General features: G+C 35.2%; 1 protein-coding gene across 3 annotated transcripts in view; it reads right to left on the bottom strand.

Annotated features, from left to right (window-relative positions):
• Window positions 1–8642: 8642 nt before the first annotated feature.
• EGFR (epidermal growth factor receptor) overlaps window positions 8643–25104 on the bottom strand; it is a 156417-nt gene continuing 139955 nt past the window's right edge. For 2 of the 3 annotated variants that reach the window (XM_058183933.1, XM_058183935.1), the window contains 6 exons: window positions 24749–24895; window positions 21069–21166; window positions 19994–20161; window positions 19632–19679; window positions 19201–19306; window positions 8643–14568 (listed from right to left, as the gene is read on the bottom strand). In XM_058183933.1, coding sequence (XP_058039916.1) covers window positions 14183–14568; window positions 19201–19306; window positions 19632–19679; window positions 19994–20161; window positions 21069–21166; window positions 24749–24895 — 953 coding nt within the window. In that variant the 3' untranslated portion in view covers window positions 8643–14182. The remainder of the gene's footprint in view (window positions 14569–19200; window positions 19307–19631; window positions 19680–19993; window positions 20162–21068; window positions 21167–24748; window positions 24896–25104) is intronic. The other variant, XM_058183934.1, reaches the window with a different exon arrangement.

Below are 25104 nucleotides of genomic sequence, written 5' to 3'. Positions count from 1 at the left end.
AAAACGGCAGCTGCGATCGGCGCCTAGAAAGACAGCAGCTGTTGCATACCAGCCAAAAATTAAGGGGCGGGGGGTTCGGCAGGTGGTGAAGTTATCTCCCAGCGAAGGTTGAGAAATGCGACACGCCTCATCGCGGAGGGAAAACCAAAGCGGGGTGAAGAGCTAAAATCCTTAGCAATTAAGGATTAAGCGTTTAACGCGAGCCCTCGCCAATCTGCAAGATGACAGGACCAATGTGAGACTATTGCTTGTCGTTTTCTCTTCATTCCGATCTTAAATCCAGCCAGCTTTCAATGTGTGTGGGCGCATATATAAATAATAATTCGTCCCCACCCCATTTTCGGGTTAAGGGCCAGAGAAACACCACACCACCGTCCCAATGATGGGGCAGTTTCCTGCAAATTTTGGAAGAAAATAAAAGAGGGCTATCCCTCCTGCGGCACACCTGGGATCGGCACACTAGGGAATCCTCGGGGCTCGAGGGTATCCTCTAATTCCCCATTTCCGATGGATATCGTCCTGTCTCCCTCCTCCGAGACAGGTCAGGCCGTGGCTGCTGCTGCTGCGGCACTTATTAACAAGCTCCGAGGCTGCAAAACAGAGCTTCTGCCTCCTGCCTCTCTGCAACCGAAAATGATCGTCTCCAAAATCATTTTAGATCAAGATCATCAGGATCAACAGGGGGAAAGAAAACCCAAAGAGTAGAGAATAGACGAGCAACTCCTTATTTAGGGACATTGGAACCCTCTGACCTGCAGGCACCATCAGAAGAGAAGAGTGGAGACAAAAAACAGCCCTTTGAAGCTTTGGTACCCTTTTCTCTGGTTGGTTTTCTGTCCTCTTCCGTTCTGGCAAACGGGCATTCACAGTCCCCCTAGTCCAGGTGGAGTCCGATCCTTCTTCAGATGATCAAATCAATATTAATACATACAACAAATAAAAGACTGTGAGAAGACAAGAAAATCATGGAGGTAGTGGAACAGTCACTGATGGTTACTGGCCCTTTTTCCACCTTAGCCTTCCAGCAGCTTCTGTCTTTGTGGCTGTGAAGTCAATGTGTGTTTGCCTTGTAGTGCCAGCAAATAAACACACAAAGTCAATTGTAAATGAAGATAGACTCAGCCAGTTTACCTCGCAGCTGTAAAGAGCATAAAGAAGCAATCCTTCCTAACTGACACACATTCACACTTCTATAGAACACATTTGTTTCACAAAAGGATGTTAAAGGTGACAAAATTAGTTTTAAAATGCAATCCTACCTCTTGGCAGACTTGCTCAATGTAAAGAAATGTATTTTTTTTTTGCAGCTATTCCTTAAAAAAAAAAAAGTAGATGGGAATCTTTGTCAAACTATGTTGGAGTTCACCTGCCTGGGGAAGTGATTGGAGGAATTGTCTCTCAGCCATATTTCTTCACACCCTCAGGTTTCCAGTTTTCATTTTGGAGATTTCTTATAAGATTCATCTGATTTATAAATAAACTGTACATATGATTTCTACAAAGCAGTACAGTGCTGGCCTATAAAGCAGGGACATTAATAGAAACACTTTTATATTAAAGATATTCCTATTTAATTTTACATCCAAATATCCAATATTTTTCCACCAGCACCTCTGCCACTGCAATCCTGTTGTTGGAAGAAATATCCATCTGGGTTCAGTTCCAAGTGGGGACAAAGACACTGGAAACATGGAGGCTGCTTGGAAAGATGGTTTAATGGTGGCCAGGATCACATGGCTTGAGATCCTGAACAGAAAAGGGCTGAGATCCTGTGTGCTCCCTGGTTTTATGCTTTTTCTGAGCTTTGAACTTTCTGGGGCACAGGAAGAGTACCCTGATTGGTTGTCAAACTCCCAGGTGGTCTAGGGGTCTTAGCTAACATTGTAGGTTGTCCCTCAAGCTTGCCTGAGCCTTGCCATGTGGTGAGTTTCTGTTCTAGATGGGTTCTATTATGATGCAGATGATGGTTGACAAAGGTGGGGGGAAATGAGTGAGCTTGGTTGAGGCTTTAATGGCCCATTGACAAAGGTGGGGGGGAGTCAGGAAGCTGCTTTGTCTTTAAAACATGTTTCTCCATTTCTCATCCAGGGAAATATATTCTGCCTTTTAAATATTTTCTACAATATTTCATTCTTCTAGGAGGGGGGTGGGTGCTAAATTCCTACACTGTGTAACTCCCAATGTTATTGTACTTGTATTGAAGAGGGTTTTTTTCCCCTAAATTTGTTAGCATAAACATTATCACATCCATATTTCTGTCTCTATGCCTTACCCACATATCTCTGGATAAGAAATTGCCTTATATTATTTATCATAGTATATTATAAAGTGATCTCCTCTGATTGGCAGCAGGTTTTAGGTTGTTTTCCCCCCTTTATCTATTTATGCTTTTTAACTGGAGATATTGGGTCTGGTTTTGGCTATTACTGTTGTGATCCTACCCAGATTCTTGCCAATCATTATATGAAACCACACACATAAGGGAGAACCATGGCTGTTTACAACCATCTGGCTAGCTGTCTCTTTCTGTCTGTCTTGATTTGGAAACAGAGAGAAAATATTCCAAAGACTGTCTAGGTATCTAAAAGTATAAAGTAAGAGAATGTTTGCAAGCAAGACAGATGACCCTTTGGTGGATTATTTAGCCATCCCATAGGGGGATCATGAATGAAGTTTATAAATAAGGAGAGCTGTGGATTTCATAGAACATGTAAGAAGAGTTGATTACTTAAAGTAGCAGAACAGCAGCTTGGAATATAGAAGGAATTTTGTAATACAGTAAATAGTAATTTGCCTAATGATCCTTATTCTCTAAATCTGTTCTGTAGTTAAACACTGTTGCTCTGCCAGATTAAATTGTGTTTACTACCTGGCTTGTTGCAATCAAAACCTTTGGATCTGTGATGGAGCCCTCTGTTCCAGTCTTTTGTTCTTAGGAAAATGATTGGAGATGGATGTGTTTTGTGTTTCAGCTTTATATTATTTCAAGGATTCCTGCTGAATATATGGTACAGGCTTCCTTGAACCATGAAGTATCTTCCATTAGAAATTATGAAAAATATTTTATCATATTCCTGTCTAAAAATAATGCCAAATTGGTGCTTCAGGATTAAGCTATTTTATTGATTGATTAATTTTTAATTTATTTATTGGATTTTTTACTCTGATTTATAAGATTTAAAAGCTTGAGCTGTGAGAGGATGATTAATCAAAATTGCCCAATGAATTTTATGGCTGACAATGATCTGATACCTGACTCTCTCCAGTCCTGAGTCAGTTCCTTGTCCACTATATCACATTCCAGTCAGGATCTAGGCCAGGGGTGTCAAACTCAAGGTCTGGGGGCCAGATCCAGACTGCAGAGTACTTAGATCTGGCCTGGGAGGCCGCCCCGGTAACAGTGAAGGACTGGCCCACGGTGCCTCTACCAGCGAAAACAGAGCTCAGGAGGGCTGCATGTGACTCTCCCGAGCTCTGTTTTTACTGGCAGAGGGTTGGAGGAGACCATCGTAGCCAAAAATGAAGCTCGGAAGCCTGTTTTCTCTGGCAGAGCACTCAGGCCACCACAGGCATCCCTGGCACAAGTGACGTTGAGCTGGTGATGCCCACCCTGTCCCCCGAAGTCAAACACAACCCTGATCTGGCCCTCAATGAAATTGAGTTTGACACCCCTGATCCAGGTTGTGATAAGATAATCAAAGAATTGCAATGTTTTCTATATTATGAGAACAATGCTATTTTTTGTAACTAGTCCACTTTTTGCAGTGTGGTTTTAATTGTTGATCATAATCCAAAACGAACATTCTGTCAAAAAGCCTAGGGATGCCTAAAAACCTAATTAGCTCTCCCCATGTCAATTGGTGAAATAAATAATAATAATAATAATAATAATAATAATAATAATAATAATAATAACAACAACAACAACAACAACAACAACAACAACAACAACAATAATAATAATACAATGCCTTCAAATATTGCTGCCATGGTCTTGGCTTGATGAATGTACACTGATAGGAAACAATAAAGCTGAATCCTGTTTGATGAGTTTCAAACTATTTTTCATGTGTCACTAGTGATACACTTTCGTTTTCTTGTTATCTGAACCACAATGTATTTCAGGTTCCTATTGGGAGTAATAGCCCTATTAATAGTTTAATCCAATGAGGCCTTTAGATTTATCAGCTATGCATTTTATAAATCATCTTTTTGAGCATTGAAAGTTAGCCTCCGTCCCTCTCCTAGAAGAATGAAATATTTTGAAATATTAAAAAGGCAGAATATTATATTTCCCAAAGGGAGAAATGAAAACATGTTTTTAGAGGAAGAAAGCAGCCCCCACCTTCCTTAATAGCCCACAGCAGATGTCAGCATTTAAGTTGACTTTGTAAAAAAATATACAAATAGAATGAGACTATTGCCTTATACATTGTAAGCCGCCCTGAGTCTTCGGAGAAGGGCGGGGTATAAATGTAAACAAAAAAAAAAGAGATAAAGCAATACATAGCTCTATTCATAAGCAAATACTCTCACCCAAGATCCAACAAAGGTAGGATTAGCCCTCAGCCACAATAAAAGTTGCCCAATGCCCCTTCATTGCATCAGCAGTCCAAACCTGGGACTCAGACAACCTATAGAGCCAGCTATGACCTCTGCACAATTCCTACAACAGCCAATAGAATACATGTTCTTGCACAGGAACAGAAAGCTCAAGTATAAAGCTCAGAGAAGGTATTAAAACCCGCCACTCTCAACTCCATGTGGTAAGCTACTCAGAACTCTGTGCTTAGTGGTTCTGTTCATCATTAAACCCTCTTTCCAAACAGCCTCCAGCCTCCATTTTGTCTCCAGTGCCTTTTCCCTGGCTTGGAACTGAACCAGATTTAGCAGCATTGTGCTTTGGAAATTTGGATATCAGCAAACAATTTTCCATTGAGTAAAACAACAGAGATATGTACAAAAAAAGCTGCTTTCAAGACATTATTTCAAAAAAAGATTTACCGGGCTTTCCTAAACAGCATATTCCCTAGGGCTCCTCTTGTAATTAGTTATACTCATTGGATATGCAAAACAATCTTGTTTTTTTAAACTTCTGCTTCTGAACAAATGTAGATTGATTCCTTTTGTATATTGTAGTTTTCCTAGGATATTTCTATGTTAGGTGCCAAAATGATATTTTGTTTTCTCTTCTAAATGCGTGAATTATACTGTAACTACATGATCCAAGGGTGGGCAAAGTTTTCCTTAGCTTGGCTCTCCCTGTTGATTAAACATTAGCTGTGTGTTCAGGAGGACCACAAAATCATAGACCTATTCCTTCAGTAGGAGTGTGAACAGCTGGGACAAGAACTGATATTTTACCAAATAATTTATGAAGAAATGGCACCTCCAATTTGCCAGGATTCTAGCTGCCCAGAGTTGTCCTTAATTTAATAAATTAATTTATTGGCCACCTATTTTTCCACATAGTAACTCTGGGAGGCTAGAAATTAATTTCAGCCTCAGCCTACTTTGTCTTACCCAGATTTCCAAAAACACATTCTCCAACATGCACTGAAAAAATTAACTCTCGAAATTCCAATTGCCCACTCTTACCATACATTTTACCAATAAAAACTGACTCGTTTCTTAATATTATTCTCAGGCTTTCTTATTGGTCTCTGTTGATGACAGAGAAATTCTGTGTATATTTAAAAAGAAAAAGAAGAATGCAAAGTTTATTCAACAGAATTTGTTCCTCCAAACAGTCTTCCATACTGGCTTATGCAGCCCAGTTTAGCTGACTTTCAGGGCAAAGCTATTCCCTGTCTGATTGCTGCCAGCAAGAACAATATTAGCTTTACCAAAAATTTTAGGAAAACTGACACCAAGGCCAACTCAGCTGTAGCATAAACAATAAAAGCAGGGATGTGCTGCCATTAACATGGGCCTCTCCTATCAGGGGAAAGGGAGATGGGGGAGGAAACTTAAAGGAATTATGTGATGGTCCAGAAAAAACAAAGGTGTTCTATTTTGCTTGCTTTTTCCTTCCAGCTGTTTGTCTAGAACTAAGTTAAGGGAAATTGATTAATAGTTAATAGCTAATAGCTAGTTACAAAACATGGATGTGCCCTATCTTAAATCTTCAAGTGCTCTCTCCATCCAACATCACTGACCAGGAATGAAATAGCAGCCTAGATGCAACCAAGTTTTCCTTGTAACTAGCACTGTCAATGTGTTTTGTGAGCATATCATTCCTTGGGACTCTTTTCTGCTTTATTACACCATCCTCCATAATTGTAGCCATTTTTTTTTTAGAAAGCCTTTGATAATCCTGTGAAATTTGGGCAGCTTCTGAGACCTGCCCAAAGCTTACAGTAGACCTTGAATAAAAATCATAACAAGAGAACTTTAGAAATATTATTCCTTTGCAGAACAGCAGGGCATATAAAATACAATGCACAGGGACAGGGTGTACAATTCTATGTACCTTTTATTCTGCCTGAATTCTCACTGAAATTTAGTAGAAATACAACATGTAAGTTTTTCAGGAGATATTGTGAACAAACCTGGCACTCAATCTCCAGAACATACTTGTTTTAAGAATAAAAGTTACTGAATTCACCCAGTTTTATTTTAATGGAAAATGTTAAAAGAATAAGAAGTTATTCTTTGTTTTCTAAGGAACCAATCCCTCCACTCAATTTTTTTGTTTCAATTTGCACAGTGACTGGAGGAAAAATATAGATAATAATATACAAATTTTCACTGAGAAGGTCTGCAAGGCAATTACAGGATCAGCATGGAATAGCAACAATAAGAGATTTGGAATACCTCAATCTTGCTTGACCTTCAAAAAGCTTTTAAGACCTGGCTTTTCCAGGCAATGCACCAGATGTTGTTCTTGTATTCATTATTTTGTTTGCTTCGGATTTTAAAATTGTTTCCTGTGCAATTTTTTCCTCAAATAAAAGTATGCTATTGTGTTTTTTTTTAATGCTGCTCTGAATCATGCCTATACAAACTGCTTTAACAAACAAACAAATAATAAATATGGACATAATCTATTTGTGATAATATATCTATTATAATATATAATATAGGTATTCCAGAGCTATATTGTATTCGTAAAAAATGGCAACTAAGGAGATGGAATGCTTGAAGCAAAATCTGTCACTCATCCATTCACTTATAAAAATCATCAACTGACAAGTTTGTGACATGCTTTATTCTTACTCTACTCATTATTTGGCTTGTACAAATGCTTTGGACAATTGAGACCTAAGGGTTGAAAGAAAGTTGAGAAATGATGAGAAAGGTTATGTAGAAATTTAATTAAATTAATAATCAAAATAAAAAGCTACTATCAAAAATGTTGCACTGGAAGCTGAATAATTGTGTCATGAAATTGCAAAGTTGGAAGGAATACGAATAATGCCAATTCTAAAATTGATCTAAACTGTGTCCTGCCTTTTTCAGTGGTGTTATATGGAACTTTGGAGTCTTTTGGTACTTATTTTGGAGTAGGTTCAGTGACTTTAATGGATCACCATTTAATGGATTTTCTATTCATTAAGCCTTTTGATTACAAGCAGTGCAGTCTAACAAAATAAAAATAAGAAAAACCAAAAGAATGGAACAAAATATGTCATGTAGCATATAGGAGAGACTGACTCCATCTTCCTAGTAATGCCACCTACATCTTTGAGGATGTAAAAGTTTCTGTCAAAGTCTTAAGAGTTTCCAAAGGGCCATACAGGGTGATATTTCTGATCCTGCAGTTTCATGTTGAGATTGCTTATTAACATCAGCAGAAAACTGAAAAAGTACAATTATTATGGAAATGCATACATACATATGCAAAACATACATACAGATCATACTGAAGAATAGATGTCATATAATATCCACTAAAATATAGCATATTTCATTAATTTGTGGTATGCTATCTGTGGTGGTTTACACTACATTACAGGATATTGTAGTTTTTCAATATAGTATTTCATTAAGGTAAAGGTAAAAGTTCCCCTCGCACATATGTGCTAGTCATTGCCGGCTCTAGGGGGCGGTGCTCATCTCCGTTTCAAAGCCGCAGAGCCAGCACTGACCGAAGATGTCTCCGTGGTCATGTGGCCAGCATGACTCAATGCCAAAGGCGCAGGGAACGCTATTACCTTCCCATCAAAGGTGGTCCCTATTTTTTCTACTTGCATTTTTACGTGCTTTTGAAACTGCTAGGTTGGCAGAAGCTGGGACAAGTAACGGGAGCTCACCCCGTTACACAGCAGCACTAGGGATTCGAACCGCTGAACTGCCAACCTTTCAATCGACAAGCTCAACATCCTAGCCCCTGAGCCACTGCGTCCCTATTTCATTATATGACTGCAATTGAGAATTAAAATCCATCTATTTATCAATGAATTCATTCCAGTAGTGACTAGCATATTTTATTTTCTCATAAGGTGCTTTTAAAGCATAACAATTCTTTCCAGAAGCAGAAAAAGATGCCTGAAAATAATGAAATTCTGGTTCTGAATTTTTTTTTACTATCACTTAGTGGCTGACAGTGCCAGATTTTTTCTCCTGCAAAGATAGCTATTTGACCACTACCTAAAAGATGATTACCTAAACCCACATCTTTAAATAATAACAAATTGAAAGAGGGTTGTTTGATAGGCTTTATTGAGATACAACCATGCTTTAAAAACAAATTACAGTTATTTTTTAAAACAAGGAATGTGAAATTTACGACTAAAAGTATTTTGCATTAAAAAAATATTGGTAGCTTATGCCACTTCCACTTCCAGAATGGATTGTAAGAAAAAACACAAAATATTAAAGTGGCCATTTCTTTTTTACAAAGTGCTTTTTTTGAAAAGTTTTATAAAATGCATTTCTTTAGGTTTAATCTAATATGGAATTATCAAGACACTACTGTCATTTCATAAAGCTGTTTCCACTTTCTCTTTTCTGTACAGTAGTCTCTCTCTGTCTCTTTCTCTCTCAGATTATGAAGAAAATAATATTTACATTTATAATGTGGAGCATATAGAAAAATATCCCATTTATTCTTTCCCCAGAAATTTAGGAATTATAAAGAATCAAAGCAGACAAAGCAGATCAAAGTAGTTCAAATATCTAACATTTTATCAAACAATATTATTTAGAGAGACACAAATTCATTTACATAAAACCAAACTGTGGAATTTTGTAGCATAGACAGTCTCTGTCTGTCTTTTTCTCTCTTGATATGATCTCTGATTTTAATTCCTTCCTGCTGATGTATCTGAAGTATTGTATTTTCAACACTTGCAAGATAATCTTCTGGAATACCTGGAATATTAATGTATCCAGAAATAACACATTGGAAATAAAAAATTCTCCAGATTGCCTCAAATAAATGTCCTGTCTTAATTGTATGGTTATTGTTGATTATTGGACCGGGCAGCAGGAATAAACATCTTAAAGGTCAATCAATGCGGTAAATAACTGTTATAATATTGTTACCCCAACATTTTAAAGGACCAATTTCCATTAATTTTGCTGGAATATGATTCTATATGAATACATTGGGACAATAATAACAATTCTCTTAATTTCTGTATCATTCTGCATGTTGACATAATTTCAAGTATCAAGTTAAAAAAACAAACAAAAGCAGACCTTTCAGTATCAATAACACCAAAAGGCTGTCCTTTACTACACAACAAATGTAATACGCTATATTACAATAAATCCCACATATTAAAAGATGGAAAAGAATTATACAAATATTTTTCATCACTTGATATACACAGATTAACACTAAAACACCAATACAAAATGTGGCATTTATCTGTGTTATTTCTTAATTTGTCTATTGCTCCAATTAACTGGATTATAATTCCTCAATTGGTATACAAGCTGCTTTAATAGATGACTGTATTTACAATGCTCAAGCTACTGATATGCATTCTGTATTATTCCTGTATAACTGATATTATTCCTGCATAATGTCCATTTGGGACAGAAATGCAAGTCAGTGGTTTGAAAGCTAAACAAATACTACAAATACTTTATAGACCTATTTTAATCTCTACATAAAACTAATGCATTTTAATGATCTCGCAATAATTCCACAGGATCGTTTTGAATTCAGTTTCTAATTCCTGGTGAAACACTTATGAGCTCTGGGCCAGAATATGCACCCCGTTCTTAGCTAGCAAATTAAATTGTTATACAGCAAATAGCTACCCACATATATACCTGTATGTTGTGTATACAGTTTTTCCTTAGTGAATCTGGTCACAGAAGTTGACTTTCTTTTTCTAAATAGTGTGTTATAGTGCTGTTGATGTTGCTTAGTTGAAAAATAAAACATCTGCAAGCACAGAGAACATCAAGGACTCCGCAATTCAACCCTGAGCTACAGATATTTTCTTCCATTGGAATTATATAAATTTTATCAAACAACTATACAATTCCTTTTATCTTTATAGTACAGTTCTGTAATTTTAAAATTATCTTTATATCCTGCCTTTTCTTTGGAAGAGTTATATAGCATATGGAATATTCCCTTCCTTTCATTTTCTCCAATCAACTTTTGCACTAGATTGAGCTAAAGGTTACCCAGGAAGCCTTTGTGGCTAAAGATGGACTGGGTCTTTCTGGTAGCAGTCCAGCCTCTTAAACACTGTCTAATGAAAATGGCCGTGGTGTTACCATTCCCCTGGACCCATATTAATACTGAAGTTTCCACTGAAGCCTATCTTAAAAAGATATGAGCAATTTTTGCCATTCATTGACTGATGTGCTGTACATACTTCCTTGTTTAAAGGAGAAGTCTAGTCTAGTCATGCCCAATCACAATTAAATGTTCTCTTACATTAATAATGAGAACTATGAAAGTTGTAATAACTATTTTTCTATTTATGAATTTATAACAAGAATGCCTTCTTGACAATGTCCTCAGTTCTAAATATCCAAATATCCATTTTTATGTAAAAAGAAATGTATTTTAGTGTAGTGTAGTTATATGATTGTTTTTTCTAAAAAGACTTACTTTTAAAAATCTGATATCAGATAAAAAGTGGATTATAAGGAATATGAAAAGTAATACGAATCTTAAAGAGAAAGAAATATACTTAACAGCAACTGAAGATTCTACATCTGCAGAGTTGTCCCTAGCAGCATGATATATAGATCACACTATTGATACACAATTTAAACATGGCTGAGAAGAACAAACAAAAGACAATTGTCACTTTTTCTAATGAATTTTCTCACAGAGAAATATAAATCATAGAAAATTAGAGCATGTTAACAACTGTTGACATTGAAGAGGTAGGTAGTAGTTTTTCTTTTATTATCTAAGTCCCCAAAATGAAATCATTGTTCAAAAATGCACTTAGGATGACCTCACACATAACCGCAATTTACACAAATCTTTTGCCTGGGAATCAGTATTAGTTTTCAAAGAAAAAATGATTACATGTAGCAATCCAAAGTGGTTTTACATTGTATACCTCCTGCTATATAGGCAAAATAATTTGTTTACTTGACATCATGCATATAGAATGCATAAAAATGGTACAGAATTGTGGCGAATTCCTGCAAATCAGAGCAGGAAACGAATATGCAGCTCATTTCATGTATGTGGTACGTATGCATTCTGGCAATTAAACAAGAATTAGCTCACACTATCATATTTCCCATAGTTACCTATGGCTGCAAAAGTTGGACCGTGAAAAAAACAGACTTGTTCAAGCTGTGGTTTTGGAAAGGCTCTTCCACATTCCTTATGTGGAAATGCAAATGTGACAAACAAGCAAATGTGGAGCATATAAAACTAAACATAGAGCCAGAATCATTTCGCCTTATATATTTTGGCCAAACTCACTGGAAAATGCAGTTAAGTTCGGAATCATTAGTAAAAGGAAATGAGGCCACCATAAAAACATGGTTGCTAGATATAATCAAAGCCAACACTGCCAAACCATAATACAAGTAAAATAAGTTATACAATGTGGAGAGAGTGGGTTTATAGAAAATTGCTGAAAATTTGATACAATCAAACAGATAGCATCCATTATCAGCATATATGCAGGCAACTTTAAATCTGGAAAGAATTCTTGTCTCTTCTATGCAATTAATGTCTAAAATATTTAGAATACTTTCACAAGATACTGGATTTGTTTTCTCCAATTCAGAGTTTCCAGATATATTTATAGTTTCTATAGTCTTTAATTTCCATTACCCAGAAACAAGTCAACAACATTGTAAAGAATAGATATTCATGATGATTGGTGCTTCATAGCGAACTATTTAGAACATCACCAATGTTTTGATAATACATCTATGTGTGTGATTTGTTTTTTTCCACCATGTGATGATTTTTACCTTATATTTCCTGGATATGAAATGCCATTATCCAACATAATGAATTATACCCAAGGCTACCTTCCACATATATTTTACTATCAGAATTTATAGTACTCTTAAAAAGAGGAATAGTTATTGCTCAATGATTTTTCATTTATAATTAAGCCAGGGATTATAATGATTATATTCACCGTTATTTGAACAATATGGACATTGTTATATAGTGGCTTTATGTCATAGTAACAAACTCAAACTAAGTGGGATAACGGTATTTAGACAGCATTGCCACCCTCTCCCAGGAGAGTCAATGGAGCCAAGCTTAGTCAACTATAACATTATGCATATTAGTACAGAAATAAATCCCACCAAATTTAATAGATCTTATTTTAAAATTAGGCCTATACTAGATTACACTACTAGATTGCAATCCTATACTATTAGAGAGATAACTGTATTGAATTCAATTGGACTTAGTTTTGAGTAAAAATAGGCACAAGCAATGTATTAGAACATCAAGTTAATATATAATGATCAGGTTGGCCTTAAAACCATTCTACATCGATGGGCTATTTTGGGAGAATAAATTAATTTACTTGTTTAAATGCAGCTGCTGAATTATGCTTCATACGACTCCTGCAAATTAACTGGTTTTATTTATTGTATAGTGCTGAATTTTGGTACAGAAATATTTTCCCTCAGTGCAATTATCTCCAAGATTAATATTTCTCTACCAATAATTTCTGCATAAATTTGTAATAAAAGTTGAGTCACAGCATAATTTTTTTTTCAGTTTTTGCAATAGATTTCCCCAAGATCCATCCTTAGTGCATACAGTTATGTGTGCAATAATTCAATTTTAGCCAAATGGCATTTCCTCACCACTTTATATACATACTGTGTTTAAATGTAGCAAGGCAGTTAAATTTGTATGTGCAAAACAAGAACCAATGTTTTCCATTTGCAGATGTTTAAGTTCATTTTTCATACCTTTAAAATCATGAAACTAAGATACAAGCACAAAACCACAACAGACAACAATGCTGCTCATACCTACAGTGAGTATTACAGAGACATACGACAGAGTACCTGATGATATTCCTGAATGTCTAACTTTTTGAATTGATAAAATTCAAACATTTCAAAACATTCCTGAATTGAAACCTGCAGAACTTCCCAACACTAGTAGTGGCAGTGTATGCTGTATGAAGAACTAGGCATTCTTTCTCCCAATGTAATTAAAGGTTATATTGAGCAGAATTCTCACATTAAAAAATACTATTTTCATTGCAAATAAAATGGCAAATAAGCTGGTGTTCAAATAGCTGGACTGAAGTATAGGAACAAACTTCTCTTTAAATCAAACTGCTGGTAACTCTATTAAGGAGACTGGCAAAATGATTTGAGTCTTAAATCCTTCCACTTACCCTGTGCTCCTCTCACTACGATCCACATGGCATAAACTTGTCATTTGCTGTCATAAAGGCTTTTTAAAAGAAGTACCACAAATGACCTATAAAAGATACTGTATCAAAAGGACTTAAGGTGGATTAATACAGCAGTTAATATTCAGAAAAATGCTGTGCTTGTATATAGCTTAAGAAAAAACATTGCTTGCTGGTTGATATTTCTTAGTTCTTTGTTGCATCTTTTGTAAACACAAAAATAAATGAAATTCTAGGCAAACTTCCTGAAACTGTACAGACACTTGGAAGCTAAAAGTGTACTACAAAATGTAATGATGATTTTTAATCTAACCATAGTCTGTTCCTATATAGCAAACAACTCTTTCATCTGTGTTTCTTTCCTGCATTGCTGAGACAATACAAAGTCTCTACCACGGTCATGCTGAGGCTTCAATGTATTCATTTTTTGGCATTGCTACCCTTAGGTACTCTGGATTCTCAGCTGGAGGAAGTTTAACAATGCCATTAGGCTTGTTGTCTCTGGGCAAGAAGTCTTGCTGGTAGTCTGGATTATCCAGATTGATTTGGTGGTTGGCTGTCTGGTCCCAGTAGGAGGAGCTATCAAAAACTGTATTAGCCAAAGGTGAGAGGCTTGTATTGAGATATTCTGGGTTATCCAGTGCTGTGTTATACAGCTTTTGATGATTTGAATCATTCATAGGCTTTGGATCAATGGGAAGTGAGAAAGCATTGTAGACGGGATTTTGTACCATAGAAGCAGATGCACTTGCTTCTCTTGGGCTCACTTGCTGGTTTACATATTCTGAAATGATTTTAGAAAGACAATACAAAACATGTATTAAGAACTATATATATGACTCAACATGTTACCTTTATTTAATTGCAAATTTCTATTAATGAGGCATTGTTCATTAATTATTCAATTGATACAGACTCCTGGAGACAGAGATCATGCTAACTTATGCAATTACTGCATTTTTAAAATCAAATTTTAAAATATGCAATTAACTTTATCCACTAGTAAAGATACATCTTCTTTAAAATCAATGGAGTCTCCTTCACATAGCCCTTGTGAATGCTGGCATCTGATGAAAGACTAGCAATAGAAAAGCATTACAGCAGTGTTTGGTAAAACAAAGAGATAGCTGCACCTGGCAAGTCTATGTAAAATCACTGAAGCAATAGTGCTCTGAGAAGTCACAACACATTTCCTAGTTGTAAAAATCTTTTCTTGGGATTTTATGAGTTTGTTTTTGACCTCTCATTTTCTTTTCCTGCTTCTCTAGTGTTACTTCTATGGCTCTATTTCTGTGTTTATATGAAACTTTATGTACAACATTTATTCTCAGGGACTGTTGTTAATGAGACCAGGACACATTTCAATATTAAACTCCCTATGAACAAATGGAATCCAGGTACAACATGGACAATTTGTTATATAGGTTGGAAGGGATGAAATGGGATTACTAGTAAAAATCTCAGGCAGATAAGACAGCAGTTAGGAAAACAAAAGTCTACAAGACATTGAAAAACAAACAAAAGTCTAAAAGGCAAAACAAAATTAACAGGACATTGTTACAAGGCTTCATGAAATGATGTTGGATAAAGATAATATAACAGGGCTGATTGTAGAAGATCTTTCTTACATTAACACTATTGCCCCCAACATAAAAGTGTATTTAAGAAATATATTATTTTCTTATTCTCTTTTTAAAATAATCCTTATTGGTGATTTTAATGCAACAGTGGGAACAAATGACTAGATTCTGTTTGGTAAATTCAGTTACCATCAAAAAATAGATTTATGTTTCCTCTCCTTATTCAATAGTCTAAAGAGAAATTGGAGATTATGATTAAATCAAATCTCCAGGTAATGATTTATCACTGCTGAAATTATGAGTGGCTAAACGATTTATGCCCATTGGGTCATCATTTTGAGACATTTCCTTACTTAAACAGAGAAACAGAATTATTATAGGTGGGCAAAAAGCAACGGGAGTGACTTCCAATTTCTTCTGGCTTCCCCATTGGCAGGGAAGGGAGGAAGCTGGCAAGGAACATTGAAAACCATTCTTGCTTGCTTGCTTCTGCCGGCCTGCCTACTCACCTTTGAATTCCTTCCAGCTTTTCTGTTTACTTTACTTGTGGTAAGCTTGCAGGGTGAAAGTTAGTGAGAAAGCCAGCAAGAAATTGTAACCCTGTCAGGGTGTGCACAGTGTAACTTTGTGAGACAACCCAGGAGCAAATACAGCAAACAGAGGTTTGTATTTACAGCACAGAAGCATACATGGAGAGAGAGATACTCCCCAACAGGGCCTCTCTTATAATACAGACTTTTAAGTGGTAACAGTCAAATAAACCTGCTGACTCATTCCTATCATTGCATCATCTTTACAGTATTACAGCATTACAGCAGCTGGTCAGCTATTAAATCATCATTACTTTACCCAAGGCAGCAGGCAGGTATGTCTGGTGAGGAAAAAAGGGATTGAGAGAATAGCTGGAAAGCCATTGCAGAACATTCAAAATGAGCATCATGTGACACGTAGTAGCTCAGCAGCACTGAAACAGCCACAACTTTCCCACATTTCATTCCTTCTGCAGTCATGGATCCCAAATCTTGGACACATTCTATAAGCTAGCTCATTTGGGCTACCTTGGTTCAAAAATGTTTGCCGTATCAAGCATTGTGTCAGCCAGGAATGAGAATTTTACTAGTATGCTAGAAAATGTATGAGCAATTAAAGGTTATAGGAATGAGAGTTTAGTGGTATATAGATATTTAATAATCTTGAATGACGGATGCTGCTGTTAGCATCTCTGCTTGTTTATTTACTTATTACATTTATATGCCATCATCTGACTATCTAGAGTTTATTTCAGATTTACCTTCATGGATCATATTTCAAGGGAGTGCAGCTTTGCTATTTGTCTATTTGTAAAAAAGCAATTCAGATTTGCCCGCCAATTTAGAAATGCATCCCTCTTTAAATATATACTAAATGGCAAACTTTATGCTCAGGATATTTATAACCAACATATATTGGATTGTATTTTGTTCATATTTGGCTGATTACTAGATAGGTTTTAGAGCCCAAAGCTAGATTATGGATCATGCTTTAATCATACATAACATATAGTGGAAAATAATATTGTTAAAGCCAAGTTTGATTGTATGCTGCTCTTATTGATTTTAGGTTTGCATTTGATTTTATTCCAGATCTAGAATGTACTGATTTAAAAATTCTACTGTAGACAGATGCTTGCTGCAGTCAATATGCAAAAGTTTATGAAAATTATAAATTAAAAATCTCAGGGAGTGTGAAAGGACATTACTCCAGAGAAATTCTTGTCCATGTTAGGCACAACTGTATCATGACAATCTTGCTATTTAATCTATTTAGCTATTATTTTGTGACTAAGTTAAGTAACTTCATATACCATCCTCCAAAATACATTTATAAACACAGTGAGGTCCTTTTATATGCAAAGCATCAGTAGTGGGTTACTACCAGTTCTCCCCAGTTCGCAAGAACCGGTAGTAAACATTTTGAGTAGTTCGGAGAACCGGTAGTAAAAATTCTGCCTGGCCCCGCCCCCAGTCTCTTGCTGCCTCCCGACTCCCAGCTGATCGGCTAGAAGGAAAAAATCAAGACTCATTTGTTGAAGAAGAGAAAAAAAAAACAAGACACCATCCCTTTAAATTGAGAAGCCAAGAAGCCTCCCAACTGATCGGCTCGCTTCTCAGCCAGGAGATTGCTTGGCAAAGAAGAAGGTGGGGGGAAAAACGCTGTCGTTTTAAATTGACAGAGTGTCTGGAAGCTCTTTTCTGGGTCAGCTGAACAACAAATTGGATAAGAGGAGGAATTCTTATATGGTTCAATGTTTTTGAAGTTTTGGGGTTTGTGCAACATGGGCTTTGTGTTTCTAAAAAGCTTTGGGTGATTTCCATTGTGAAGTATCCTGTCTTGAATGAGTTTTCTGCCTGCTTGTGCGAGTTCGGCTCCCACTTTCTATGATCTCTAAGCACACTGTTTTCTGCTTACAAAGTTTCCTTTATGCAGCTGGCAGGAATGTGGACCTTGCTAGCGGCTTGATTATTCCTTAATTATCTGGGATATTTTATTTGGGAAATGAAGAGGGGGGAGTTTGATTCCTTCCCAGAACAGATTAGTGGGGTGGCGAGGAAATGGGGATTTTGAAGTAACCTTCCCCTGGAATGGGGAGGAAATGGGGATTTTAGGCTTGCTGTCAAACATCAGCCATAATACTAATGATTTTTTGAACTATATGCAGGTTTTATTACATGAATGGCTATTTTATATGTGAAATTATGACTGAAACCTATATAGGTTCACACTGTCAGGAAGTTTGTCCTTAGTTTTAGGTTGCTTTTCTCTTTGTTGAGTTTCCATCCATTGCTTCTTGTTTTGCCTTCTGGTGCTTTGGAAAATACTTTTCCCCCCCCTTATTTCTAGCAGCCCCTTAAAAGCCTGTTGCCTACCACACTCTTGGGCAAAGCAATGTGAGCCATTTCCTCCTTTCAGTGGTCCATGAAAGTGCATCTTTAGCAGAGGTCTCTAACCTTGGCCACTTTAAGACTTTAAGACAGCAAAGCTGGCTGAGGAATTCTGGGAGATGAAGTCCATAAGTCTTAAAGTGGCCAAGTCTGGAGACCCTTGATCTATAGTATGTAGATAATAAAGTTGAAAAAAGGTGAACAACACTTTTTCAGAACTATAGTTATGGTTTTTATAGGGCATATTACTAATGATGTCAAGCCTTAAATAAAGTGTTATAGAAAGAGAGAAAGATAATTAGATTTTGCTGGCTCTACTTGGATATGTTTTTCAGTAGTCAGTCACACTATTTTAGACCAGCAAAGTATTTACACCAGCAAATATTCACTCCCACATTTAAGATACTATTAGCCTCAGGTTGTTTTAACTTATTTCTAACAACCATTCTTGAAGAAAAGTTCAGGAAAATCCCTTATTCTTTAAGATACTGTGTTCTTTGTTCTTGTGACAAAGGAGCAGTTGAAAATACAATTCATGTATATTTGCATTGTCCATTTTATATAAATAGATTGCTATATTTTGTAGTCCCCTTAGTAAATTTTTGGATTATTTGCTACAGCTGTTGTTAGCCATTTCTGTGTTTAAATGTGGCTATATTGTTTTACCGTTTGTAAAATCTATTATGAGCAATCACATTATTTAGTTATTGTTTATTTTTATCTGCATTTATTTTGTAAGTTTTAATATCTACCTTCTTCTAAATGGAATTTATGTGATTAACATAATAAACCCGACTATCTAATTTTAAATGGTGCTTTGTTTGTTTCCATAGGATCAAATTCAAAAACTTATTCTTCATTTGATTAATGTTATCAGAGAGGAACACAAAGGTTCAATAGAGTCTGTGTATTTACCTGGAGCAGGCAGAAAACCATCATCCAGACTGTCATCTAGGAAAACTCCAGTTGGATCTGAACTGTATCTCTGGACAAAGCTGTCTTCTCTCACTGGATGTCCCTGCTAATTGTAATAAAGTTCATATTTATTTATTTGATTTATATTGCCACCTATTTGCCCATGGCGACTCAAGATGGCTTATAGAATATAAAACCACATTTAAAACAATAAAACTAACAAAAAGAATCAAATAAATTAATATAGTACAATATAACAAAATCAAAACAATAATAATAATAATAAGATTCAGTCCATTGTTGGCATAAAAAGGCATTCTAATTCCAAACAATGGCTTGCTTATTTATATTCTAATGGGTGGCAAAAAAACCCAACAACCATGAAACAATTCAGAAGTTACTGTCCATGGCTCTGAATTGATCAAACTTACCCCATTCCTATCTATGCATGTTACTGCAGAATTATTGCTTGTAGCACTCTAAAACAAAAGAGAAAAATGTTTCATTAATTTATTTTAACAGATGAAGAATATTAGACCATTTCATACTAAACATAGAAGCCCCACCCCAAATCTGAAGTAACTGAGAAAGCTCCAAGTGTGTGGGCCAACCTCCAATATTTTTAATTATGACCCCCTGACTGTGGAATATAAACAGCCAATAAAACTCATGGCTATCCAAATTGGAGAAGGCTGTGATACAAGATTCTTTGTGGATGTTAATTCAATAGATTAGTTGCTTTCCTGCTTGGAGTATTTTTATTCAAAGAGAACTTTAAGAAACAGTCTCATACCAATGAGCTTAAGAGAGGTGTTCGTGAGTTTGATGGGCTGCTGAAAAATCCTTGATGGGGAATTAGATATTCATCTGCATCCACAATATCCTCCATGTCTTCTTCTTCCATTAGACTCCGGTAAAATTTGGAATCTGTTGGGCTGGGCAGGTGCATTCTTTCATCTCCCTACTCAGAAACAAATTCCAATTATGATGAATAACTGCACCTCTATAACATTAAGCCTTATTACAACTTGAGTGTTAAAATATCACTATCAAAAATATTCACCAACCAACAATAAAATATAAATTTCGACTGAGATCAAGAATGGTTCTATGTTCTTGGGAAATACTGTAAATTACCCTAAAGATAAAAGGCACTTTATCCAGCATTTGGTCACCATTGTCTGAGAAGAAAGAGTCTTAGACAAGGACTCCAGAGAAGATATGGAAGCCACCTAAAATATTTTGATTCCATATACATTATTCAAATATTTAGCCAAAGCAGAAAACCCTGAATTTTCTAGCTAGAAATTGTTTTTTATTTTATTTCTATGGTACTAAAATTCTGTAGGGAATTGAGTGGTGATTAGTCAGCTTATTCAATGTCTCTTTCCTGAATGAAAATAGGTTAAAATGTAATTTTTTTCTCTCATTCTTAGTTTTAAAATAAACTCCTTTTCCATAAATTTGAAATTATAATTTCTTTGTAGTTATTACGTATCTGGATAGAATGCAATCTGTGACCCAAGAGCCTGGGTCACAGAGAGTATGCAGCATTTTAGATCAATGTATGCCATTATAATACATATCTTTCAAAGTTTAAATTGGGATTACAAAGTGCTGATTTAGATAGTCAGAATCAGTCCAAGTATATTGAATACAAAATATTGTTTAAAATGAAACCGACATATTCATATCTTTGCTTTTAGATGTAGAAATGACTATTATTTTACAGTGTTTTTACTGACCTACCGCTGCTTAAAATATAAGAATTTCAAAACAGTTTGATGCCACTTTAATTTTTTTTAAATTTGGACCCCATTGTACTATTTTGCTTGAAAAGTGAACACCATGTTACTTATGCTCAGCACCTGTATGACGAGATAGCGTTGGGGATCCCGCGCCATTTTGGAGAATTCTGCTATTAACTCTCTGAATTTAGGACGACTCTCTGCATCAATCATCCAACCTGGGATAATAGGAACAACACAAACAAGTTATGGGGGAAATGGCCATAAAATGACTTCAAAGTACAGAATCATTCGTTAGGAAATGGGTAAATTATCAAAAATACTTTAAATTATGGATCATAATACTGATTCTGAAACAATCATAATAAGTACTCTGTATAATAAAATAACAATGTTGATTGAACATCTGATTGCATAATTCAGAATCTTTATGTTTAGATTTCCCTTCATGAATACCATGGAAAAATGGAATATCTTGAAGAGTTGGAATAATTCTTGCCATTTCCCATTTCAGATTAGAGTGCAAAACAGGGCAGAGAAAATCAAGAGAGAAAAAATAGAGATATGGACAGTGCCTACTTTCTTCGGTTTCCGGAAGGTCCTTAAGATTTGGCTCTGGTTCCAGAATTATGCACTCAGAAGATCTTCTGTTGCTGTTATTATTATGGCAGTTTTATCTCTGGGATGCTATGTTATTTTTATGTTAATTATTTTTATTGTTTCCTTAGATTTTGTAAGCTGTGGCTATATATTCCTCCAGGAGAGCAATGGTGAACTAAGATGTCTTGGAATGAGCAAAGATGATGACCACAGCAAAGACTGAAGAACCAGGGAACAGACCCAGGGAAGTTCCCTGGATAAGGAAAGGATGGGAGATTGCCCATTTATGCTCTGGATGGCTACTCCTATGAGGAGACTGCAGGACAGTTCTTTCCCATGATTTGAATGCATAGTGCTCTCAAGCATGGCAGAGCCTTTTAAATGTCATTAAGCTCATTTCCTAATCACTTTTGGAAATTACCTGAATAACTATTTAAGGATTTTAGAGATTTTCAAAACGACAACTTGAAAAGCCAGTAAAACAAGATAAAATAAAACTTGTAGCACCAAGGATTTGATATAGTATGTATGCTGCTATGCCATACATTAAAAAAAAATAGAAAAAGGTAACCTATAAATGAAGTTTTGTGCTTTGATGTCATCAATGGATTTCAAGCATATCATAAACATTCATAAATCCTATCTACCTATTGGTTTACATAACAATTGAAAGAAAGATTTAAATTAGATAAAAAGAGTTATATGTTTGATTTCATTAAAAATGAATTGGAAAACTTACTGTGTGGTAGCGACAAACTTATTATCGCTATGATTTATAAAATGTTACTGAAACTGAATCTGGAAAGTGAACTTGTAAAACATATGAGTCAATGGGAAAGAAATTTTGGATATAACATGCTGCTTGAACAATGGGAAAATATGTGGACGAAAGGTTTAAAATTTACACTAAACTATAATTTAAAAGAAAATTTATATAAGATGATGTATTGCTGGTATTTAACAGCTGATAAGTGATCTAGAATATATAAAGATATTTCAAATGAATGTTGGATGTGTAAAAGTAAAGAAAGGACTTTTTATCATTTATGGTGGACATGTGATAAAGCAAAGAAATTTTGGAGTAAGATTCTTATTTTAATACAGATAAAGATGAAACCAGAAACTTTTCTTTTGGGTTTAATGGAAAAAGACTTGGAGAAAAAATTTGGAAGTTTGATCTTATACATGTTGACAGCAGCAAGACTACTGTACGCACAAAAATGAAGGGTATCTTGATTCCCATTCTAGACGAATGGTTACAGAAGCTGATGGAGTTGGCAGAAATGGCTAAATTGATTAAAGGAAAATATATAAGTACTTTTGTTGCCACATAGGGGACTGCTTCTGGATGTGGGAAAAAAATGAAATTTTGATTTTGGGTTTTACTAATTAGATTGATTTGTTTTTATAGAAATGGCTAGTTTATATTATTATGGAAAAGTAAAATGTTGCAGTTTGATGTTAATGCTTTATGTATTTTACTGCAACAGAGGGAGCTGGAAGTCAACACTCTTTTCTCTCCCCCCACCCTCGTCCTCCCGTTCTTCCTCCCACTCTGCCTTCTATTTGCTTTTGTATTTTATTCTATAATCTAATAAAATGTTTAAACAACATAAATCCTGCCTACCCAAAAGCTTTAATAGTTTAATAACTGTATTAATATCTTTTTTCAGGGTAAAATTTTGCAAAGAACTAATAATTAATCTTCATTTGAATTTCCAAAATGTATCTATTGGTTCAGCTTTGAATGTATCAGCAGACTAAATTGTCCAAAATTCAGAATAAAGTGTTTTTCTGCCACCTAGTGGGCTATTTGTAACTATTTTTTATTGTCTAGAAAGAATTATTACTGCTAGTTAGAATCCTACTAAAAACATCTTCTTCTTTCCTTCTGTAAATATCAAAGCATTAAAGTCATATGTAAAAAATTTTAAATGGCAACCTGAGATCTCCTATCTATTTATAAAGGCTGTTCTGGAACAATCACTTCTGAAAATAAATATTTCTGCTTTATAATAATTTATAATAATTTAATCAAAATGAAAAAGCTAGTATTAAAGTCACTAATTTTTAAGTTAAAATTGGAAATGATACAAAAAAACCCCAACCCTCTGCCAGGAAGTCTCTTGAGTTGCATGACATTTGATAACAATTTGGATATCTCATACAATTGCAAGTAAAAAGAGAGTGGGATTTTTTTGACACCCTTTTAGAAAAATACTTTTGTATTTCTCTGCTTGAACATTTCAGTTAGGTGAATTGAACATATTCAATTGGTTGTAGCTGATATTGGATATCCACTCATGAATAACATGACTGTGTTCTTCAGTATTAAAGGATCTCAACTGGCTTCTAGATTATTTCCAATTATAATTCAAAGTGATTTTCTATATCTATCCAGCCTGTCTTTGGTTTCGGTACCTGAACTCAGTACTGAACTGCTTTTTCTGTGGCCCTCCAGCTGAGATAATAATTTACAGGTCTTTTTGATGCATTCTCTATTTTTAGAATTCAGTTACTGGTTTCTAGAGAAACAAATGTTACAATGATGTCTACAATTATTTTTCATACTTTGACTAATCTTGCATTTCTTGCTAGAGAAGTGGATTTCTTAGTTCCCTTATTATGATACACTGAATATTAATTTTTTAAAATTGTAGTTATTGAACCATTTTTCCACTGGATCCTCCAGAACAATTTTATATCACTGTAATTAACAACTTCGTAATGCTGAGTAATAACATATGTGAAAGCAGTCAATGAACATTGTAGTTCGATAGGGATTTAAATTTGGGTCTAGTCCTAATCCAAATTTGCATTGCTACACATATATTTGCAACTGGATAATCCATTATATGACTCTGTTCTTCAGTATTAAAATAGCTTTTCAAGCTATTTTTTGGGGGGAAAGTTCTTTAATAATAGAAATGGTTTATGAATGAATAGCCAATTGTTAATAAGAAGCATCAGCCTTTAGTTTGATAGCATAATACATAGAGAATATGGAAGAATATGAGTAAGATTAATCCACCTAAAACTGTACATTACTTTGTACAGAAGCAGAAGACAGGATTATGCCAGAAAGCTTGCAATAAATAAATTGTAACTATGGTCAAATGATAGATGTATTTAGAAGAGTGAATACTCTATTTAAAGCAAACAAGTGAAAGTAATCCGGTTGTTAAACAGGAATGACTTACATTTGACCATAATCATATACACATCAATTGTACATATGGGGGGCTGAGGCAACCGTTCTCCTTTCTCCAAAACAGAGGAAATTTCACTGGCTGGAATACCATCATATGGTTTAGATCCAAATGTCATTAATTCCCAAACAGTGACACCTGAAATGTAGAACACCATTGAAAGTTTATTCATCCAGTAAACTAGAAAGCCAAATACTAATAGCATGTAATTATTTGCTCAAGGAACAAGTTTCAGTGAATTGAAGATTGTTAATTGTTAATGATTTCAAGTACTAAGGGCTCATTACCATTTGTTTGTTTTCCAATCCCCATAGAGGAATAATCTTCTTAAAAAGAATGAAATTATT

This window comes from Ahaetulla prasina, chromosome 4 (genome assembly GCF_028640845.1).
Source record: "Ahaetulla prasina isolate Xishuangbanna chromosome 4, ASM2864084v1, whole genome shotgun sequence".
NCBI classification, from domain to species: Eukaryota; Metazoa; Chordata; class Lepidosauria; order Squamata; family Colubridae; genus Ahaetulla; species Ahaetulla prasina.
The sequence above is the reverse complement of the archived record's forward strand: the minus strand, read 5'-3'. Positions and strand labels throughout refer to the sequence as shown.